Below are 23,182 nucleotides of genomic sequence, written 5' to 3'. Positions count from 1 at the left end.
CATGAACTCTTGTTTCATCAAGTTATTTTTGCTCATAACTCCAGTACACGTAGACTGAACTGCTGTAAAGAGAAGACGTTTTACTGTGTTCTGTGATCAGTGACTGTGGTAATTTATAATAAGTTTGTAGAAAGGTAAAGTTTATTTTTACTTATATATGTAAAAGTGTGTGTATATATACATAAATATAAATTCACCGTCTCTTTTTGATACTAGATGGCTTCTGAATTGAAATTCTTGCAAATCCATGTTTGTGTCATGCTTAATAATATGGATGCCAGACTGGTATCAATTTATCAATTTTGGATAAACTGGTTTGTTGGATAAACTATTTCCCATCTTCCTTTCTCCTACTTATACCGCATTTCTCCATTTTTGCTTCCTGCCACATTTCTTAGCGAGTGGCAACAGCACCACTCCCACCATTGCTTTAGGTTTTCTCTCAAGTAATCTTCCTTCCTACTGACCAACTCCTCTGATTTTTCAGTCAGAAAAATTGTAGTTGCAATAAATACCCCGTGCTTCATACTATTTATAGACATCAGAGTTTGAGCATGCTCTATTGTGTTCTTAGGAGTCAGGCATGAAAAGTTTAAGCGATCCCTGTCTGAAGTGCCCACTTTTCCATCCATATAGCAAAATTATCAGGATCAGTAATTTCACTCCCTTAAACAAAGGCCATGTATGCCACATGGGATGTTCCATGCATCACAGCAGAGCTGTGTGCTTCACAGGAATGTGTTCTTGCTAGAATTCCAGTTTGAATATGAAAGGAGTGATGTAGAAAAGGGAAGACATGAACTCCTTTCTTGCCTTTCTCTTTGCTGCTAGCCAGTGTTGCACCTTACACATCTTTCTTTTCATTATATCCACAGAAGTGCATACAGTATAAATAATCAGCATTCAACTTTATAAGCTATATACATTGTGTAATTCACACTGCCTAAGAAACTTAGGGCAAAATTATTTGAAATTTCAGCTCTCCATGAATTTGGATAGAAAGTGTGTGATCAACACATTTGTTTCAATTAAAAACGTACACTGAAATGAAAAAATCTCACAAGGGAAAGGGCAAAACTGAGGTGGAAAAGCAGGTATAAGAAAGGCATGAAAGCGAGTTGCTGCAAGACAGAAGTGTGAAAGCAGTAAGCCAACAAGGAGGAATCTGTTCTGTTCATATTATAGAGTTCTCTAAAATAAAGGAAGTGGCTTTTATAAACCATCTGTCTTTGGAACGTCATGCAGATAAAAGTGCTGGAGATACACAGGTAGCAGCAGCACATTTCTGCTGACAGGGTTTAGTTGTGGCTGCTGACAGAATGGGGTCAGCAGAACAGATTTCAAATAATACAAGCTTTTCTCCTTTCTTCCTTTTCTTTCCAATATTGCTGGAATCAGAGATGCTGGTGCTTAAGAAATCTGTAAAAATAACATTGCTGGTGACATGTTACCGTGTTAGCAACTAAGAGCTCCAAGGTGATTTTACAAGTTCATTTAAAAAATTTTATTTAAAATTTTCAAGTGGAGAGATCTAATTTAAGAAAGAGATTGTCATATAACAGTAATTATGTGTTCACTGGTCTGTGGGATATTAGCATCAGTGCTGCTTTACTGCCCATGCCTCATGACAGAGAAGCTGATGGGAAAAATTCCTGGGAAAAACATCTTCTAAGACACACATCAATGGCACCACAACATTTAATCCTAAACACCAAACACTGCCCAAGTAGGATCCTTCTCCCACAAGCATGGGGAGGAGGGAGGAAGGAGATGAGCAGAAAGAGGAAACAATTCCAGGAATATCATTGTTTTCAATGATTAAATTGACGTCAGGATGGAGAGAAGGAGGTGAGGATAGACTTCAAGCTACAGGACCCAATCTTCTAAACTGCTAGAAAAACTTCCCCGTTGTGGTGAAAAGAAGTGCGAATAAGTGGCCACAGAAGCAAGTGCTGGCATTCAGAACATCACAAAATAATGAGATCCATGCATTTTTAATTCATACGGCAATATTAAAAAGCAGACTGAAATTCCACAAAGTAGTGTGAAATACCATAGGCAGAATTTTGGAAAGAGTGCACAAACAACACTGGAGTCTGAGCTACAGCCTTACTGTCACCAAGGCCCTATAGTTTTCCCTTTTTAACACACAAGAATGCAATCCCCAAAGAGTTCCTGAGCTCTCCTGATTCAGCTCTGAACCGACTCCTGCTCTTCCTGCTGTCTCCCAGTGCCAAATTGTAAGTCAACAAGAAACAATTTTGCAACATAAGAATATACTGCCTTTTTCACGTTTCTGACAGAAGTGGGATTGATTGGCAATATTTTTCCTCTTACGGAGCATGACTGCCAACTTCACCAAAAAGCCCTGCTAGCTGGAAATAATTTATTTTAGTGTTGTTACATAACATGTTAGCTTTGACAGAACCTGCCAAGTGAATTTCTGCTGCTGGGCACAGCCAACTGCTGCTACTGCTGTCTGTGTGCTGCAGGGTACTGTGTAAAGCAGGTCGGTGGAATGGTTTGGATTGAGACAATTTCCCCCAGGCCAGAGGGGTTTATTGAAGGGACTGACCATGGGATTAATAACACCAGGAATAACTCCCGGAGGCTTCTGTGTAACTGAAGTGCAGTTAATGTGCTTGCTTGATTCAGTCAAATCCATGGGTACCCTCAGGTCAGGGTAGTCCAGAAGCTACAATCCAAATGCTAAACTCTTTTTCCCTAAAATATTGCATGCCTCCATCCTATTTGGAATTATGTTGGTCTCACTTGTACTGGGAGTTCTTGTACTCCCAGAGACAAACTGAAACCTATTGTGTGTGCTTCGCAAATTACAACACCATTAATAGCCCTGTGTTACTGAAGATTAGAGGAGTTTCAGCCAGGTCATACCGAAACACGGGGATATAAAGAATTTCTAATACAAAGAACTGAGAATTAATTTACTGTATTTGACACAATTGATGGCTGTTTCTGAAAAACCGTGTCCATATCCAGTAAAGCACACTTCGGCAGCACTCAGTAAGATTCAGCAGTGACATGTCAGAAGAGCCAGAGTTTAGTGGGGTTTCATTTGGAGCTTTTGATTGCTTTTAGAATAAGGAAGCCTGAGTATTAAGGACTTGTGTTGGGTCTCTTCCTCTAGCCTTATTGTAGAAGTTTCCCCAGAATCTGTGTAGCTTTTAGCAAAGCTAAATCATGGGTCAGTTGGAGAAAGCGCTGTAGCTCCAGCAGTGTCTACCTGCGCTCCGTCAGCCCGAGAGCAGCGCCGGGCTGCGCGCCCCGCTGCCAGCACGCTGCGCGCCGACCTCCCCGCGGCTCCGGCAGCGGAAACGCGTCACGGCCCGCACCAAGCTCGGGGTCGCGGCGGGCCGCAGCGTCGGGACGGGGTTGAATTTGGACACAGTCTGGGACAAGCGTTCCCTGCCGGCACTTTGTGTTCCCCAGCGCGGATCGCAGGAACAAACGCGCGCCCGCTCCCCGCACGGCACGGTAGCCGCCGCCGGCAATAGCGAGGCTCGGCCCCTGAGCTCACCCCCCTCCGCCTCTCCTTCAGCCGCCCGCGGCCCCGCCTTCCCAGGGTGCGACGCCCTCCCTGGCATCACCGGGCGGCGCCGGGCTGCGGGCACCCACGTGGAGCGGACCGGGCCGGGCCGGGATGGGCAAGCGGCGAGCCGGGCGGGAGCTGCTGCGCAGCCTGAGCAAGAAGCAGAAGAAGCACCTGCGGGAGTTCGGCGAGGAGCACCCGTTCTATGACAAGTGAGTCACATCCGAGGAGCCCCGCTCAGCCCGGGGCCGGCCGGGCGGCCGCCGCTCCCTCTCACGCTTCCCCTGGCCTCCCGAGGGAAGGAGGGGAGTTGCAGCCGCATGGCTCGCTGTCGCTCGTGAGCCGGGAATCTCGAAAGCAGGAAATCTCAGCTCGGATTTTCTTGCAACAAATGTAAACTGTTGTGGTGCAGGCCGGAGGCTGCCGTGGGGAGTGGGGAAGCGGAGGAGTGCGAGGCGGGCTCTCATTTTGATGCCAGGCCGATCTCTTGGCTTGTCAGGGTTCCAGCTTTGCTTTCCCACTGTTTACTCCGTGCTCTCTTCTGATCTCGGAAAGGGTATGAAAATAGAGTAGCGAAGATCTGTGTGACGAGAGCCATTCCCTCCTCGGGGGGATGCCCGTCTGTCAAAATGACCAGCTTCCTTTTGTACCCACGTGTAAACCTCTGAGGAAAGAGCTGCTTAGTCCCTATGCTCTGTGAGCTGTGGTGCTGCTGTAAAGCCTTTAGGAGCAGGCAGGCGGTGTTAAGGTTTGTTGTTCGTGTTCCTCCTGGGAGCCTTCTGGCCTGTGTGGATTGGGGTGGAAGGCCTGCTGGAGGGAATGTCCTGCGTGTCACCCTGTACAGTAATGCTCAGTCCCACACAAGACTGCATCTTTTTGAAAGAATTGAGCTTAGCTTAAAGCCCAGCTTTCACATTGGTTTCTTTGAAGAATTGCAGTCCCAACACTGGTTAACTGATGCTGGTTTTCCTTTAGTTTGTGTCTTTTTCCCACTTCACAGGCCAATATTTAGCACTAGAAGTAGTCTCTGTCTCTGGTTAACTTTTTTACAAACTACCCTTGCAGCTAGATTCTTTTAATTCCTTTTGAGACCTCATCTTCTGATTAACACTGGATTTTATTTCAAAATTTTTATTGATCAGTTGTAATGCCTGAGCACTCTAGGCTTCGTGTACAGAGGGTCACATCACCTGAGAGGGCGACCCTTAAGTTTACCTTAAGGGTAAACACCCAGTCTGTTTTCTTAGGGAGACGTGTGATGGTTTGGTTTTAAGGCTTCTTTACTTCTTTAAACTTGCATAACTGATCACATCACTCTTCCCCTCATTTCTTTCATCATGTGTGTAACATCATTGGCAGAGTAAGGTATGTTAGTGCTTTCTTTTCAGGGTTTCTGGAAGACCAGAAGAAACTCAAATATGTGAACTGGTAATGTATTTTTATTCCTTCCTTACTTTTATCTTTGTGTAGTTTAGTGAAGTGAAAAACGTAGCATTTCATATTTCCAGCTTATTCAGGCTGATTAAGTTCTTCCACTTAGAAAACCAGTATTTAGGAGAAAAAGATGAATGTGATTTTTGTGTGGCTCTGAATTGTTCTCTGTAATGTCTGCCTCTAAACTGTAATACCATCAGAGGGCAGAAAGCAGCAGGAAATAACACAAGTTCTTAACTTTTTTGTGTATTAGTCACAGTGAAAATAAGATCACGCTCTAAGTTGTTCTAATAATGTCGGTAAACTTAGTGTTGCGTGACTTAGGAGAGTTTGTTCTCTGTTGAGCAAATAAATATGTTAATATTCGTTGTTATTCTTCAGATTGCCAGTGCTTTACTTGTCTTGTAGTCAGGATTTGGTAATCTCCTTTATCATCAGATTAATAAAAGACTTCAAAGTTTTAATTTGGAAAAAATAATTACTCTGTTTCATTTGTTTCCTTTAGCAATTTTGTGCATTAATGTAGTACTTACTGATTTTTTTTTTCCCTTTTGGGCTAAAAGAAACTAAGAAAGGAGTTAATGGTGTTGTGTTGATACTTATGGTTTCACTATAGTTTTGGCTATAATCTGGACGTTGGTTTGTGAAGCCCAGGACAGAACTGGCTCAAGTCTGGCTTACTCGAAGTGTGGAGCTGTACAGCTGAACCAAACCTGACCATCTCCCTGGGGAACCATTGCCCACTGACAGCTATTTCACTTACCTTCTTGAAAGCTAGAAGCATTTCCAGCGTGCTCTATCCCTTGTATGGGTGCCTTTCTGCAGTTTTCAATCCGTGTGTGGTTTTCGTAGAAGAATCTGGTGCTGGTTCAGTAAATGCTTTGTCTGTGGAGATCAAATGTCCTCACTCAGCTGAGACTGAAAGAACTGGGTTTGGTGATGCTTCCAGTCAAATAGGTACCAAAAGAGGCACTTCAGTCTGTCTCCCAAGATGCTTTCAAAACCTAAATTGAGGTGTCCAGTATATTATTGGCATAAAGTTCTGGGTTTTGAAAAATTCCATTGCATTTATGTAAAGGTTTAATGTGAGAGGGGAAACATAATAGTGTAAGTAGAAGTAAGGATTTTTGCCTGCTGCTTTATCAGCTGTTACTGTTGTTGCTGTTTACATTCATGTTTTCCTTTCCAGTCTGAGGATTCTGATAAATCAAGTAAAGAAAGTGATTCAGAGACTGAAGTGGAACAGGTCTCTGGATATCATAAGCTCCTGGCTACCCTGAAGACCTCGCCTGAGTCTGAGAGTGAGGAAGAGGAAGATGAAAGTGAACCAGAAGAAGCTGAGGAAAGTGAGGCAGAAATGGACAGTGAAGGGTCCCAGAAGACTGGAGAAGCAGAGGAAGGTGAAGAAAATAAGAATGATGTTCCAGAGGAGGAAGAAGGTTTGGAAGTTTGTCTTTTCCCATGCTTCTTTCGTGAATGTTGTTTGACTAACGTATGTTTTTAGCCAGGATCCTGGTGTAGACTGTCTTGTTGGCTGGGTGCTCTTCTGCCTTGGAGACTCTGTTGCTCCATTGGCTCTGTGTGGGTGGGAGCAGCAGCTGCTGAAGGATTTAGCAGGGGAAAGGGTAGCTGTGCTCATTTGCTGCCAGACAGCCTGCTGCTGCTTCCTCAGATGTTGTTTGTGCGGCAGCACAGAGGAAATCCACATGGAGCAGCAGACCAGGGGTTCTCACCCACTCATGGGAGACACAAGCTGTTCTCTCAAGCAGCATCTGGCTTGGCTGTGCCACCGAGAGGAGGGAAAGTTTTGCCTCACAGCATGGGAAAGAATATGGAAATTGGAAGGAAACCTCCGCCTTTACGGTGAGGTGTCCTCATTCATGAAATCTGCAAAGATACGCTGGGAGAGAGGAGTCAACCTTTAATCATTTTCAGTTATTTAGGGTCTTCAGAAACTAAAAGTTAAATTCCCTAAACAGGTTACTTCTTTAATTTTGTCTGGGGGACCACATTTTGTGTTATGTAACATTTGGCAAGCTAGCCGAAAGTCATCTTTATGGTAGAATACAAAGCCTGCTTTTATCTTTTTTGATAGAGATTTGGGAGAAGAAAATCGGTAACTCAAAGGGAGCAACATCTACAGACAGTAACTTTTCCAGGAGAGGATAACCTGTTGCTTTCTAACAATTGACAGCCACAGACACAGCAGAGCAGATGCTCAGCCAGGAGCAGGCTGATGGCGCAGATACCTCTTGTGACCCACGTCATGGAGTAATTGAGGAGTTTACTGATGTGAAACACGAATCTGAATTTAGCTTGGAAACCAATTTCATGGAAGAGGAGAGTGGAGATTGCAATGAAGATAGGAGAGACACCAGTTCTTCACAAGCTCTTCCAGAAGGTAAAAAACTGTGTGTTTGTGTTTAAGGATCTGCCTTTAGAGGAGTATCTTAAACATGTTTAAATTGTCCAAAACCCAAACGATGGGCTGTACAGCTTCTGAGTTCTTCCACTACATTATTCATGCTGCCCACATGTCAGCTGGTTGTGTAAGGGACCCTTAACACTAATACAGATGTGTAGCTGAACCATTTGTTCTGTGTAGCCCCTGGGGACTGGAATTCATGTAGGGTTTCTGCTATGACTGGTAGAGCTTAAAGGATCAAGAACTAGAAAAGTGTGTGGAGGGTGTTATCTTGTTCTGCTGCTTTAATAGTAGGTTTAAAAGCCACTGTAATACAAAGAGCTCTGCAAGCCTGCACTTGACTATGGAAGATGTTCTTGGCACAATCAGCACAGTAGATAATCACAAAGCTGACCTGTGAGGGCATCCTTCACATCTCAGTGGAGTTAGAGGTCAGATTCTGAGAAGCTTGGAGCAGCCACAGTAATTTAGACAAATGCTCAGTGCTCTCAGAATTTTGAAGGTTATGCAGAGGAGTCTGACTGCACCAGGATCCAGAGAGAATGAAACATCAGCAGAGCACATGTAGTGTCTTTTAAGGGTGCATCCCAGAATCTCAGTGGACTGATGGATGCATGTGAAGCTGCGGTGTTGGAGTTGTCCCACCATATGTAACAAAATAACTGTGTTGCAGTGTGCGATCCTTCAGCGACATGGCACGCACTGGCACTCACACAGCTTCTGCTCATATTTAATGCTCTGTGCCTTTAATATCAGATGGCATAGTTTGAGAGAGAGAAATATGTTTGTAGCGTCCCTAGTGATGCTGGCTTGTCATCTTGGAGCAGCAGCTGACATTAGATCTGGGAGGCAGCCTGGGTGATACATGAAATGTGTGGAAGCATCAAAGGGCCATGTGATAGAAAAAACAGCTCGTTCTTGTTACCATGAGGATATGACTTAGGCTGCTGGCATTGCATTTTAATGAGAACAGTAGCTCTCCAACTGCATGCTAAGTATCCTAACAGCTTTGTTCCACCTATAAATGATGCACTACTTCTCAGTGGGTTCTTGCAGCTTGAAAGTGTCTTTATAGTCTATTACAGAAAATTAATCACCTAAGATAGCAGAAAGAGGATTAATTTCTACTCTGGTCCTGGGGTCACTAAAATTCCTGAAAATGCATCCCATTACTTCCTCTACTTTATTGGGAAAATGTTGGAATCAGTAAAACTCAACTGAGGAGAGACCCTGCAGTACAATTAAATGATATCCAGTTCATTTCCGTTTCTGGAAAGATTTTCTCAATTTTTTTTCAGTGTCGTGATTAGTAAATATCTTGACTTTTGCCTGGGTAACTTGTGGGTGGGCTGGATATTTGTTGGCAAGCACCAGTGTTCCCTAATTAGTTTTCTTTATGCAGCGAATGCTGCTGTGCTGCAAGCAGGATACAGGGCTTGGCTTTCAAAATTAACTTTGCATGTGACTTTGTGCGTGCCAGTGTCTTTGAGTATAATGTGATTTAACAGTTCTTTGCCTCTCCTTTTCTTTTCAAAAAGAAATGCTGATTAGATAAATCAGACTTTTTCTCACTCCAGGCAATTTTTGCCCCCCCTCTCCAAAACTCGCCTGGTATTTCTCTGCTTTATTACAGACTGTGTTCATATCACTGGCCAAAGCCCTGGGCAGAACTGTTTGTAAATAGGAGGGTTAGCAAGTTCACTTGGGACTTTACTATTGACAGCCTTTTTCACCTGCAAGCAATGGACATGTCAGAGCTTAAGGCAAAAAATTGCTACTGTTTTTCACTACATATTGTTTTCCTGTCTAACGTTTGATTAGTGCTTGAAAATTCTAGTACTTCCATAAGTGCTTCTTTTTCTTTTTAAAAAGCAATCTGTCAAATCTGTTCTCTCTGTTCTTTGCAGAGACAATTTGACATCCTTTCTCTCATCTCCAAGTGCTTTGAAATAACTAGTTTTAATTGTGGTGTTGGCCAGCATGGAAACTGTTCATCTCATTTGCAAATCCATTCTGCAGCGTGATTCTACTAATAGCTGCAATAGTTCTCAGGCTATTTTTTTGTTGTTACTGTAAACAGATCCATTTAAGCAGCACATGGACAAAGAACTTGAAGAAAAGGAAATAGAGAAAATGTCTACGCTTCCTAAAACTTCAAGTCAAAGTCAGGTAATAATTTTCCGTAGCTATCCAGCATTTCTAAAGGTGCCTGGATCAAAATGATCCTTTTAATATAATGATCCTTTTTGTATAATGATCCTTACACACATTAAGTAAATCACAATTGTTACTATTAGCTGCCAGCACTAGAATTATTGAGATTTTTTTCACTGTGTTGTTGTCGAACTGTTTTCTTCTTCATTTACTGCTGAGCAAGAGTTGAAATGTGAAGTCTGCTGTTCTGGAGGCATATGCTGACACACGTGAAACACATAGCTTTAGACTTGGAGCTGTAGTCCCAAAACCTTGACAGTAGGTGGAAACAGGGCTTGTTTCTGAATTGTGACAGCACAGTGCCAGGGATGTGCTCTGCAGCTGAATTTCTGAGGTGACCATGTACACTTTTAAAGGTACTTGTGATGCACTTTCACATTCTTGCTTCAGGATGGCTCTGTCCCTGTATACATTAACAAGCCAGTGAAAGAGAATTTATTACTGATATTACTTTATTACTTAGTTCTGGCAATAATATGTGAATTACAGTACCAGAAAACCACCTCATTGCTTGACAGACAATATTGGTTTTCAAAATACTCATTTTTAGACAAACCTTTGCTTCATAACTTTTCCACATCTGATTTTGTTTTGGAGACTTGCCTCCCATTCTGGTCAGCCATATGCTGGGTGACATTCATTGGAAGGTATCCAATGGTTAGTTAGTCAGAGAGAAAGCTGTGATTTTTTAAAAATATTTAATTTACTTTTTTGGCACATGCTGGCCAAAATTACCAGTACCACCTGAAGCAATGCATGATATATCTTTGCTTAAATTGGTGTAGCTACTTTACAGGGACAGCTGGGGACAACTTGCATGGCAGAAGGCTTAAAGTTTAGAGTTTTCCCCTACTACACTGATAGCAGTTCAAAATCAGACAGACACCCAACAAGACTGCATTTAACAACTGTATCACAACTTCTGGGATTAGCCCCTAATGGGTTTATTTTCTTCTTTGATCAAAGTATGTACATCACTGGGGTCAGCCGGTAAGCACAGTTGGACTGCAGGGTTCTCATCTTGTCCATGGTTTGAGCCACTGATTTGCTGGGTGGGTTATGCAGAAAATTCCTCAGTTTCCTGTGGCATGTGAACAGTTACAGACTCATCATTGCAAGATCCATCCAGATCTACCAAGCTGAAATTTATTGTTATTTGTCCTGGCAGACTCTCAAAGGGATTGCATATTAAAAAAAGGTTACCACTCGTATTATGAAAAGATCATTTCCTTACTCTCATGACCTTGGTTAAAGTTGATATCACCAACTGTGGTGATATGCTTTGAAGTGTGCAAGGTTTGGTACATATGACTCAGTGTTGTTGGCTTATTTTTTTTTTCCAGTGGCCAAGGCTGGGTCAAGTAATTTTTTCTTCCACTTTGGAGAAGTATAAAACTTTGAAAGCAGACAAAGAAGTTGATGTGAAACAGCTTCATCTCCACAAGCCTTTGGAATCCACTTGGCCAAAAGTGAATAAACAATTTCTGTCTGCAGTGGACAAACCAATTGATTCCCCTTTTACCCCATTACAAAGAGAGCTCTTCTGTATCATGAATTCGTACCGGGACTTGTTATACCCAGAAAGAAATGCTTTAACAAACGGAGAAGAGATCCGGCGTGCTTACTGCCTGCATGCCTTGAACCATGTCCTCAAGGCCAATGCCCAGGTGCTCAGCAACAATGCCAAACGGAGGGATCGAAAGCCAGGCACTGACACTGATGACCACAGGGATCAGGGGCTCACCAGGCCTAAGGTAAGAGAGCTCTGGTTGCCTGATCTCCACCCTGGCTGCCTGCTCAGGCTGTACAAACATCCTGGTAGTTCATTCACAAGTATTTCTGTTGCTGCTCTCTCAGGGAATGTGTTCCTGGGCTTACACTTTTCTACATCCCTTTATCATGGCTGGAAGTTGTCCTCCATGGCCAGGGAAAATGGTGCGTGGGAAGCAGTGAGCTCAGGGTTGTTAGCCAGCCTGGTTCTTTCCCAAGCCATGAGTTTGACTTAATCTCATTTTTTGTCCCCCTGTTACCACAGACTGACAAGTTTTCCTGCTTCCATATTTAAATCTGCCAGTGCCAACAGGTGCCTCCATACTGATCTTCAGCATCAGTGCAGATAGTGGAGGCTGTCACTCAGTGTGAGATGTGCCAGAAATGCTTTTGTCCTTAGGCACTTGTAAGGACTTGCCTGCATGAAAGGATCTTTATGTACCTGGGAGTACCTATGGGAATCTCAGCCCCACTGTCAAGGCCACCTGTCGTAGTTGGGGGAGTGGGCTCCAAACCAATCCTCCCTGGATTCACAGCATCCTGTAGTTGATAACCAGGTGGATTCAGCTATGGCAGCCTGTCACCAGTGTGCCAGCTGCCTGTTCAACAGTTCCAGAGAGTTGGGTTTCAGTGTTTGCCTCATGCCTGGCAAATCTCTGGTTTCTGTGTTGATTCCCCCATTAGCCATTTATATTTTGGAGTTCTGTGCAGAAACTGTTGCCACCCATCCAAGAGCCAGCCCTTGACCCTGTCTACGTGTCACAGGAGCTCTTGCTTGCCTGGAGAACATGCTTAGTTTTCAGTTCCCCTGTACTGGTACCCTGAGTGAGCTGGGGAGCCAGGCTGAGCTGCTGGCCACAACCAGTTCAAGAGCAGTGCATCCCAGCGCATCTTCCCTCCCTGCTGCTTGTCAGAATGGTTTTGTTTTGATTGTTGGGATGCCCCACAGGGGCAGATCCGAGCCAAAAGCTTAATTAACGTTTGCTTAATGGCGAGTGTTTGTATTTTATGTGTTATTCTGTGTCGCTGTTGATCTGCACAGGTACTGATGATAGTGCCCTTCAGGGAATGTGCTCTGCGGATTGTGCATATTTTCATCAGTCTCCTCGAAGTGAATGACAAGAAAAAAATAGATGTAAGTAATAAGAAGCGCTTCAAAGGGGAGTTTGGCTCTGACCCAGAAGAGAAGCCCCCCAACCTGAAAAGACCTGAAGATTATGAAGCCGTCTTTGCTGGCAACATTGATGACCACTTCAGAATTGGTAATAGCCTGCTGAACAGATGATTTTTAGCTTGTACAGAACTGCTAAGTAACAAATTTTTCCCAAATGCCTTAGAGCTGTCGGGGCTGTATGGTTGTGTTGAGGGTCCCAGGACGAGGGAAGAGATGAGAATCTTGACTCCATGTTTCAGAAGGCTGATTTATTATATTATGATGTTATATTATATTAAAATGTATAATAAAACTATACAAAAAGAATAGAGAAAAAGGATCCTTCAGAAGGCTAGAAAGGAATAGAATGGAATGGAATGATAACACAAGCTCGTGACTCTCAGAGCATCTGAGCCAGCTGCTGTGATTGGCCATTAATTAGAAACAACCAACATGGACCGATCAAAGATGCGCCTGTTGCATTCCACAGCAGTAGATAATTATTGTTTCCTTTTCCTCTGAGGCTTCTCAGGAGAAAAAATCCCAGCAAAGGGATTTTTCAGAAAATATCATGGTGACAGGACTGGAAATTTGGTGAGACTCTAGGCTGTGTGGTATTCCTGCTGGTTTTGCTCTGGCAACCAGATTTTTCTCTGTTTTTTTCTGAAAATCTTTCTTGCCTTTCCAGAACTTAAAAAAGAAGAGAAAATAGAGAAGGAATTATTTTCACATCAAGTTCAGAATCATTTAAAATGCAATGACAGCTTTATTCTAGCAGGACTGCCCACACCTCATTTTGAAGATAGCCTTGATTATGCAGCAAAATCTTTTCATGTTATAAAAAAAAAAAATATCTTAAGGGTTTAATTAGCCTGTTCACAATGTCTCGTGTAATGGTTGGAACAAAATTAAAACTCAGTACTGAGCAAAGCAGTTTTCTGCTGTGCTTCCCATGGTTTTCATGGAAGCAAATGGGTAGCCAGCAAGTAGGAGTGTTGGACAAGCAGAAAATGTGAGACTTTCTTATAATATTGTAAACTTACACTGTTTAGTAACTCAGTATGCATAGAACTAGCTAGTGGCTTGGTTCCTGGAGCTGCTAAGATGAGCTGCTTTTGTAACTTAACTTGACAGATCAGAGGCTTTTGAAATACTTTTAAGATAAATTTGCACCCTAAGAAATGTAATGATACAGTGGAAGATGTGTGCAGGTCACAGTCAGTCTTTCTTCCTTCCCCAGTGAATATCTCCCAGGACGAGAGCATCTTACTTTCAGTAGCATAATAATTTTCGTTTTAGTCCTCTCCCATACCACACTCGGCTTGTTCCACTTACTAAGTGTTAAGGCATGATTGAAGAAAGTTTCAGTGCTGTTAACTTGCAGAAGCAAATTATAGAAGCAGAATAATTTCTCTTTCTTACTGTGCTGCACACCCTGTTACTTCTGCACAAAGATCTAATTTAAAGCACATTTGTTATGCCTTACTGAAACCACCATTCTTTCACATTTTTAAACAGAAAAAAGACTTGATGTTTCTAAACTGCTGTGACAAGTGATATCTTCTTCCCGGAAATTCAACCAATTGAACCTTTGTTTTTTTTCTTTCTTTTTTAATTTTTATCCTTGGGTTGGAATAGACAGCAGGAGGGGTCCCTACTGCTGTCTCTGAAATTCTTGGAAGGGCTTTCAGCTGAAGCCGTGCGATCTGCCTTCACATGGACAGGGAGAGAAGTTGCAGAGACTTTGTTGGGCAGATTGAAGGGGGTGGTTTGAATGTGGTCTGCATTAGCTGCATTTTTAGGACCAGGAAACTGGGTTCTGGAAATACTGCCATGTAGTTATGACACAAACTCCTTTGATTCCTTCCCTTTTGTGTCTATTACATTAGAGGTGATGCATAAGCTGGTTCAGAATGTACCCTACAACATGTGGTGTGACAAGCAGTGTAGGTGCAAGACTTTAGTCACTGTAGCATGAAGAACCTTGTCCTTTGTGGTTTAGTAGCAAATCTTTCAGCCCTGTGAATAAAGGCACTTGATAGTCAAGAGATCCACCCCAAATCTTTAGTGACAGATTAAAGTAACAGTTACTGTAATACTCAAAGTTCAGGATTTTGGGAGAAAGGAGAAGTTAATAATTTCTGCTTTTTTTTTTTTTATTAAGTTTTCAGTCTCCTCATTTCCCATTTCAGCATAAAATCAGAAATAATACGTTTCAGTTAAAAATTTTCATTCAGATTATGAAAAATCTTTAAAAAATAATACAGAAATGCTTTGCCAGACTACATGAAAATTTTCCACATGCTTGTCAAATGGGGGTAGGGTGGATAAGCACTTTTTGAGGAGAGTTTCAGACAGATTAGTTGTCCCCAGCTATATTCATCAGTGTGGGGAGAGGGAATGGGGGAAATTACTGTTCCAGAGCCTCCTGGAAGCAAGTGGTTGATAATTGATGTTAACTGCTGTTGGTGTTGTTGGACAGGAGTTGCGATTCTGCAGAAGAGCATGAGACTCTATGCACCCTTCTACTCGTCAGACATCATCATTGCCTCTCCCCTGGGCATCAGGACTGTCATTGGTGCAGAGGGGGAGAAGAAAAGAGATTTTGATTTTCTGTCATCAATAGAAATCCTCATAATTGATCAAGCAGACATTTACCTGATGCAGAACTGGGAACACGTTGTGGTGAGTTTTCCATATATGTATTTATTTTTGTGCTGTGCTGTGTCTTGCTGGTCTGATGTTACTCATTTTTGGCAGTGAGCAGTATTGCTGTTTTTTACTGACTTGATTCTAGGCATGGATGTTCAGTTCTTTTCCTCCCTCCACCGTGATATTTTCCTTATACTAAGAATATTCTTTCTACAGATTTTGTGTAGTATTCAGGACATGTTCTCTCTACAACTTGGTTTGGTGCTTTAGTAGTGTATTTCATCAAAGGTGTTTTTTGGACAGTTTTAATTATCTTGCAGCATTGAGAATGATGATTCCTTTAATCAAATCTGGGAGAAATTATGCCAGCTGTCTGACTGCCCAGTATCTCAGATTGCAGCTGTGTGAGGAATCTGTGCAGCCTGATTCAGGTTCCTCCAGAAAGCAAGAGGAGCTGGTGCATGTCTCCACTGACTGCAGAGATACTAAGCATTAGTCATGTCCAGAGTTAAACAGTGTGAAGGGTTTCCTGTACATTTAATGCAAATAGAGCACTTGGATTGTGGCTAGTCTGCAGCAGTTAATAGAAGTTTTCAGGATTGAAATGGTAGGGTTCTCTTTTCCACATAAAAACACCTCTGAGGTACCCAGGCCAGAAATTTTGACTCTAGATGTCAGTATGCATTTTGGATGAGTCCAGAAGGTCCCCTTCCCTCAGGAGTTGCAGAAAGGGCATATGAGCCTACACAATACCCAAGGAATGAGTCTTGGAGCCTGCTTTCTGTTTTTCCCTTTAGGTACAACTGCCTGCCAATTGGTGGCAGGGATGCCAGTCCTAGGCATTGTTCCCTGAGGGTAAAATGCGGTGAATTTCTTCAAACTCTACCTGAATGTGATGAGAGCTGAGCTGTGCTTAGGCTTCTTTTAGCTCAGAAACCTTGGGCCCGTTGACTTTAATACAAACAAATCTATTATACTTGCCCCAGGAGAAGATTAGAAAGTTACTGTTCCTGGTGACTAAATAGATGGTAGCTTTCAGTTCTGTGGCAGGAAATCAAGTAAATTGCTCTTGCTGTGGTCAATAAATTCCAGACAGTGGTGTCTTGGGAGATGCTGCTTGTTTATATTCTGTGCTGCCCTGCTGGTCCCTGCCCTCTTTCCCACTGCAGTTAAGGCTTTTGCAGGTAGTCAGGGATGTCAGCAGTGATGTGTCTTCATCTGTCTGTGCAGCACCTGATGAAGCACATTAACCTGCTACCTCTGGATTCCCACGGGGTGGACTTTTCCCGAGTGCGGATGCTGAATCTCAACAACTGGTCCAAGTACTACCGGCAGACGCTGCTGTTCAGTGCTCTCCAGGACCCCCAGATTAACTCTGTCTTCAACAAACACTGCTTCAATTACATTGGGCAGGTGAGTTCACAGAGCGCCTGGAATGCTGGTGTGGAAGGGAGCGGGAGAGGCAGACAAAATCCAATCTGCAGAAAAATTCTGTAACTCAGTTGCTGAAAGACTGTGTGCCTGTCATTTCCCTCACCCAAATGTTTCAGTCTGAATCCATGACATTACATACTGTGCTAGAGGCACGAAGAGCTGCTCTTCATTCAGTGATGCTGATTTGATACTTTCCTTTCATAGTAGCTGCTGTGTTATGTCAGAAATTGGATATTGTTTTTTTTTAATTTGACAGACTCAAGTTATTTTGTTTTACTTATTTTGTTGTTAACTGAAGAGTTCATCTGCTTCCCTTTTTTATCTCCTGCTGTGTAAGTTGCGTGAACTGTTAGTATTTTGAAAGAAACAGGAAAAGTAAAAACTTCAGGAGACCATCTCAAATATATGGGATTCAGGGCATAAGCAGCCACTGTGTATTTAACAGACCTGGTTTGTCTATCATGACTGTAGCTTTGTATTGGAGCTTTCTTAAAAACAGCCTTGTGCGCTGTTTTTCTTAAAAATAGCCTTGTACCATCAGATGTGAGCTGCAGAAAGCTGGCTGCAGCACGCCTGCCTTTGGAATGCTGCTTCCCTAAACATCCTACTTCTTTCTCACAGGTGGCCGTCCGCAACGTGCCGCTCACTGGCTCCATCAGCCATGTTGTGATCCAGCTTCCTCATGTTTTTCGGAGATTAGAAGCTGACAGTGTAACTTCTGTGATAGATGGAAGGTACTGTGTGTCTCAGCCTGTTTTGCTGTGCCCTAATGACTGCAATTTCAGATTTAGTGGAGCGTACTGCAGAGCACACTCTGGGTTCATCACAGAAGTACATCTTCATTAGTCCTCAGGTGTAGGCTGGGCTCTGCACAGGTGGAGGGGAATGCTGGCCTTCTCCTTGCCAAAGGCACTGGAGAATACAGTCTGGGGAAGGAATTCCAATCTCTACCACAATTGTGTAGTGCTGGTAAAGCCTTTTATCTTCTACACATGTAGAAATTCTGTGAAGTTAAAAGAAGGAAAAATGTAGTGAAAATCTTTGGCAGTGTTGTTTGATTATACTCCTGTCTGAGCTCATATCAGTACTAGAAAGCTTCACTCTGGTTAAAACATAGTTGTTCTTTTTAATTGAGGTTTCAGTTTTTCATCGACAAAGTTCTGCCCGAGTACCGCGACGCCATCATGTCCCACACGCTCATTTACGTCCCGTCCTACTTTGACTACGTGCGCCTTCGAAACTACTTCAAGAAAGAGGACCTGAATTTCACTCACATCTGTGAATACACGAAAAAGGCTGCTGTCTGCAGAGCCAGGCGCTTCTTTCTCAAGGGAGAGAAGCAGTTCTTATTGTTCACTGAGCGCTTCCACTTCTACAAAAGGTGAGTTGTGGACCAAGTTTTCCCTCTGAGTTGCGTGTGTGCTGTCCTGAAGGTAGAGTCTGACCTTAGTCATAGATGGGCTGTGCTGCTTTTTGAATCTGTTGGGTCCCTCTGAGGACTTCTTTGACTGAAGTAAGAGTTGTTAAGTTTACTTTCAAGTTCTTGCCTGTTGTCAGCAGTCCGTTTGCAGAGACTTTCTTGTTATGAGCAAAGCTTTATTCAGGAAGTGCTGCCAAGTTCCAGTGATGTCAGGACAGGATGATACAGCCTGCAAATGGGATTCATTGGGCCTTTTATTTGTGTTCATCTGTGCCACAGTAATTGTATAAAATTTTGGAAGGAGTATGTAATTGGTTCAATAATGCAATACAGCAGGCTGAGGCCACTTGGAAAATTTGTTACATCCTGACTGGAGCTGTTTTCAAGTTCCTAATGGAACAGGATTTTTTTCTACTAGGAGATGTGTTGGTAAATATGAAATGTTTCATGAGGCTTGGTCTGATCAGGCTTCACTGTATTAAAATCCAACCTGCAGAGGCTGACCACTTCATAAATTGGTGGTGGTTGGTACTTTAGAAGAAGTCATTGTGCCTGGCAGTGTGAGATTTTCCCCCTAAATTCCACTTCTCTGTTTAGACTTCAGTCCATGACACAGGATTTGTAAAGTTGAGCTACAGCTGATGTGCATTGAGGTTGATGGAAATTGGAAGACTTGATAGAGGACTGATGTTTTACCATGCATATTTTGTAAAATTTGCCTCAAATTTTTTGGGTTTTATTTTTTTCTGCTACAGGTATACGATAAAAGGCATTAGGAACCTCATTTTCTACGAGCTACCAACATACTCCCACTTCTACAGTGAGATTTGTAACATGCTGAAGGCCACAGACAGCGGGGTGGATGCTACTTGGACTTGTACTGTGCTCTACTCCAAGTATGATGCTCAGAAATTGGCTGCAGTGGTTGGCATAGACCGCACAGCTCAAATGCTACAGTCCAAGAAGAATGTGCACCTCTTTGTTACAGGAGAAAATGATTAAGTGATTCTACAGACTGGATGATTGGATGGACCTGCATTTTACTCCTAATGCAGTTTTTATATTGCTTTTTAAAAAAGTATTAAACTTTTTACTCCCTTTTGTTAAATATTCTGTTGAAATTGTTCATACATTATTAAATTTTGTATTTCAGTACTCTGCCCAACAAGAAATGAAAGATGTCATTAAAAAAAAGCAGGGCTTAGGAGGTGTTTTCTGTGTAGAAAAAATCAATCCAGAACTATTTTTCGTGTCTAAAAAAAAACTCGTGGGTCAGTAAAGATTCATGCAGTGATAAATAGCTTTTGGTTGGACTGTTTCATTTCATTCTCAGGTGTAGCAAACTCACCTTCTTTTCTCACAGAGGTTTTTCTTCTTGTCTGGACTAAGAAGAATGCCCAAGTATTAAATGAGTCGCTGTTCTGTAAGCTTACACAAGGGAGGTGCAGGCAAGGCCTCTGTAGCATAAGTGTGTTGCTGAATGAGAGTTGAACTTGCTTCAAGTTGACACTTGTGTGAATCCTTGGTATGCTTGGTAGGAGCTAGGAGTTTGTGTTTTAACTGGAATGACCTAAATATCTCTGCCTCCTATGTCCAACAGACCCTCTGGCTGTTTAGTTTTACCAGGGATAAGTACAAAACCAGGGGATTGCAGGTGCTCCTGGGATGGTATCTGGCGCCACAGGTGGAGGTGAGCTGATTGGTTTGTCTGGATTTTCTCTTGGTGGTTGCAGATGGACATGGAAGCATCATGGTGCTGCCTTTTTCTCCTTCCAGGAAGCTAAGTCTAATTTAAAGGGAATTCAAATTAGAAGGATTCGTTCTGGTAAGCACGTGCTAGGACTGCAGGAAGATTGTTCTCCAGAGGGGCAGGTGAGCCCTGCATCAGCCCAAATGCAAGAAGGAAACATCCTGTAATAAGCTTTGAGGGAGTTCTTGTCTAGGAAGCTTAAGTAAATACACCAAAGTGAAATACACTCCTTGAGTAAATGAGGCACATACTTTCTGCCAATTTTTGTTACATTCCTGATTCCTGTATTCCTCAAAAGCTGTGAACTCCAGTAGTTAGTATTTAGTAGATGTGAAAATCCATGCAGTTTCTTGCTTTGCATTTTAAGTGATGTCTGTTAATTTTACATACCTCTGCTGTAGCACACAAGAATTAAGAGCCAGCCCCAGCAAACTTCTCCTGGTGGGCATCTGCAGCACAGAGCAGTAGTGGCAATCAAGGATTTTTATTTTATTTTATGGATGTGGGAGAATTATGGCTGTGCATATGAAAACAAGCACACAAAATAGGATTAAGGAATTTCCTTTCTACACCGGATGTACTTAGCAGAGATAATAGCTGACCTGTGAGGAAGCTAAAGTGGGATAGCTGCTTAGGGAGATAACATGATGCAGTGCATCTCCTGTCTAAAGAAGCAGCAAGAGTTTTGTGCCAGAGCCTTAACTCTGCAAGTATTTTTCTTCCTACACTGAAATTAAGAGCAGAGTGCCTTGATGGGAGTAAGGTCAGACTGTGGACTGAGGCCCTCATGATTTTTTTATCAGCTACCTGGGTTTGTTCCTAAGACAAGCATGCTTGGAAATTTGAAATGTATATACCAGTGTCACATTTCTGATGTTGATTACTAATTATAACTCACTGATTGCCAAAGCAGTGTGTAAATGCCTCTTCACTGCCTTCAATAGGTGCTCAGAGCTGCCAGCACAGAACCTTAGAGAGCTCGTGCCATGAGGGTTTTGTGCCCTGACAAATTCTTTCTTGCCTTAGTAGGGAGCCTCATCAACCAGCACTGATCCTAGGCTGGAATTCTGCACAGCAGCCTGTGGTACTGGGTCAAACAGGTTTGCTGATATGGGGAGCTTTTCTCTGCTGGTATGAAGGTCACTTTTTTATCACCTTAAATAATTCCTTGATGCAGGGGTTTGTCCAAGACTGGTTCCAGAGATAGTGAGTTACTGCGAGATGATGAGCACCAGGTCAGAGTTTGGCCCATCCTAGATGTGTGTTCATGGATACAAATGCTTTGTTTGCTGGTACAACTGCTGAGTTACTTTAGAGCCCATCCTCCTGGTGATAATGTGGCTTTCAGAGGGGTGGCTGAACCTAATGCAGTTGTGTGGGGACACTAAGTTTTAGAAATTTAGCAATGGGATTTAAAGGGTTGGGTTTTTTTAAACTGTTCAACCCTTGTTCAAGTTCTGACACAAATGGAATAAGAAGGGCTTTAGCAAATACAATATTTCACCTGTTTTTACTTGACAGCATGCAGTCTCTGGTAGGGTATTTTGCCATTTTTTCACGAGAATGCACCAATGATGCATCTTGACAAAACAAATTTCCTCTTCATTTTGACCTCAGTACCATACTTCTGTGAGGGTGATGGTATTCTTAAGACTCCATTTTTTGGTCATTGTTTTAGGAGGATCTCAGAGTACTGACAACTAATCCTGTATTCTTTGGGAAATGTGCTGTACCATAGTGTGAGAGTCGACTCCCTGTTTCAGGCCCTGGCTGCTAACACGCAGTGGTGCCAAAGCATTAGCACCTAGCTTTGGGAAATTCAAACCCAAGGGTAAAAATAACTGGTGTTAAGATGTTAGATGAGAATTTCTCCTTAGTATCTCCTGCCTCAGGAAATATCTAAGGAAATCCTACTAATGGATGACCGAGAGAAAGACATACCTGTCTCTGTAGGAAAATTGTTCTTGCAGCTAAGGAGTTCATGTTCTAATGGATCATTTTTTTCACTAGCAAAACCTAATCAGGATAAGAGGTCTATTACATTTTGTTGCTCCTTTCAAAGATTACAAAAAGGCTTTTTTTTTTTCTCTGAAAATGTGTTTGCAGGATAGGAGCCAGCCTTCAGCTGCTGCCTGTATTAATGTGGAGGAGGCAGGGAAAGGTGACTTCAGGACAGTCTGTTTCCACGCTGGAGAGCTGCCTCCTGTGAAGAGACAGGTTGTTGGTTTTGCAGCAGTTATTGGGAAACATGGGACGAATCACATGAGAGAGAAATTGGAGCATTCCTGTTAACAACAGCAGAATTAACAATTACTTTACAGCTGTGCTGTCACAGGCTGCCAGGGTTTCTCAGCTCTGCATTAGTCATGCTCCATGGCCTCAGCCCCAGGAGTTACTCTCCAGGGTTTGGGGATTTTCTGGGCTTGGTAACCAAGCGTGTCTGATGAAACAGTTTGTGGAGGGGGCAGTTGAGAAACCATCATGGGGCGATGCAGGAGCAGCCCGTGCAGAGAGAGAGGGGTGTGAGCGAGGACAGCGTGCAGTCAGCCCCTGCTCTCCCCCGGCTGGCTGGGCTGCCCCAGCGCCGTGTGCCGGGACACAGCAGAGAGGGCTCCTCCTTCAGCACAGGGGTCTGGTCAGAGCTCCCACAGCTCTGCACTGGGAAGGCAGCAAGTGCCCTGGGGGAGGTCACTGAGCTGAGCCTTCATCTTCTCCTCCACGGATGCCGGTGACCCTTAATCCCGCAGGGAAGGTGGAGGTGCTGCTGGTGTGCTGGCCGAGCTGGGCCAGGCTGCAGCCCAGGAGGGAGGCACAAAGCCAGAAGCCTGACTGGAAAACACCCCACAGGATTTAAGATACTCATGTATTACTGGAGACAGAGCTCCTCCAGCCAGCAGGGTGCTTTTGCCCACGCTAGATCCAAAACATAGTCCAGTCCCTGTGGTTTAAAATCTCATCTTCTGTGCTGGGCTTGACAGTAAGGGGTAATTGAACAGCCCAGGGCTGGTTGTATTTTAATTAACCATTAGCTTCAGTGGTGCTTGAGGGTTGCTTGTTTTATCAGGTGGACTGGGAGATGGGCTGAGACCACCAGCTCTGGGACGAATAAACAGCTTACAGGTGTGAGCTGGTAATGGGAATTGGTTACCTGAATGGAGATCAGGGACTGGCCATAACATTGAGTGGTACTTAAGGAATAAATATTTGATTAGGTGAGAGAGGAGCAGGAATTTCAGTAAAAGACATGAGAGAGATGAAGGTAAGGTACAGAAAAACAACACATAAGACAAAACTAGGACTGTAAACATGGAGCAGTTGACAATATAATTATGTAGCTGCAACTAAAAACAGGAATTTGGCCTTGTTCTTTCAGACAAAAC

The 23,182-nt window shown here is 43.1% G+C and overlaps 1 protein-coding gene across 4 annotated transcripts; it reads left to right on the top strand.

Annotated features, from left to right (window-relative positions):
• The first annotated feature begins 3,352 nt into the window (after positions 1 to 3,352).
• On the top strand, positions 3,353 to 19,340 carry UTP25 (UTP25 small subunit processor component). 4 transcript variants are annotated; one of them, XM_041413646.1, is made up of 12 exons: positions 3,353 to 3,762; positions 4,939 to 4,978; positions 6,174 to 6,423; positions 7,179 to 7,385; positions 9,490 to 9,578; positions 10,967 to 11,377; positions 12,436 to 12,655; positions 15,029 to 15,231; positions 16,429 to 16,611; positions 17,254 to 17,366; positions 17,768 to 18,013; positions 18,808 to 19,340. In XM_041413646.1, exons 1-12 carry the CDS (start codon positions 3,662 to 3,664, stop codon positions 19,052 to 19,054), a joined length of 2,310 nt encoding a protein of 769 aa, XP_041269580.1. In that variant the 5' UTR covers positions 3,353 to 3,661; the 3' UTR covers positions 19,055 to 19,340. The 4 variants fall into 4 exon arrangements, with proteins under 4 accessions (XP_041269580.1, XP_041269581.1, XP_041269582.1 ...); XM_041413647.1 differs by lacking the exon at positions 4,939 to 4,978; XM_041413648.1 differs by lacking the exons at positions 3,353 to 3,762; positions 4,939 to 4,978 and adding an exon at positions 5,714 to 5,789.
• Positions 19,341 to 23,182: the final 3,842 nt, after the last annotated feature.

This window comes from Onychostruthus taczanowskii, unplaced genomic scaffold, assembly GCF_017590055.1.
Source record: "Onychostruthus taczanowskii isolate IOZ18803 unplaced genomic scaffold, ASM1759005v1 scaffold42, whole genome shotgun sequence".
Classification (NCBI taxonomy): Eukaryota; Metazoa; Chordata; class Aves; order Passeriformes; family Passeridae; genus Onychostruthus; species Onychostruthus taczanowskii.
This window is presented reverse-complemented; position numbering and strand designations above follow the sequence as displayed.

Bases quoted from the DNA above. Each gene is read 5' to 3' on its own strand.
- UTP25 (XM_041413646.1), top strand. From the start codon at position 3,662: ATGGGCAAGCGGCGAGCCGGGCGGGAGCTGCTGCGCAGCCTGAGCAAG. The intron at 4,979-6,173 runs GTAATGTATTTT...TTTCCTTTCCAG, and splicing joins AAACTCAAATATGTGAACTG to TCTGAGGATTCTGATAAATC. The intron at 9,579-10,966 runs GTAATAATTTTC...TTTTTTTTCCAG, and splicing joins AAACTTCAAGTCAAAGTCAG to TGGCCAAGGCTGGGTCAAGT.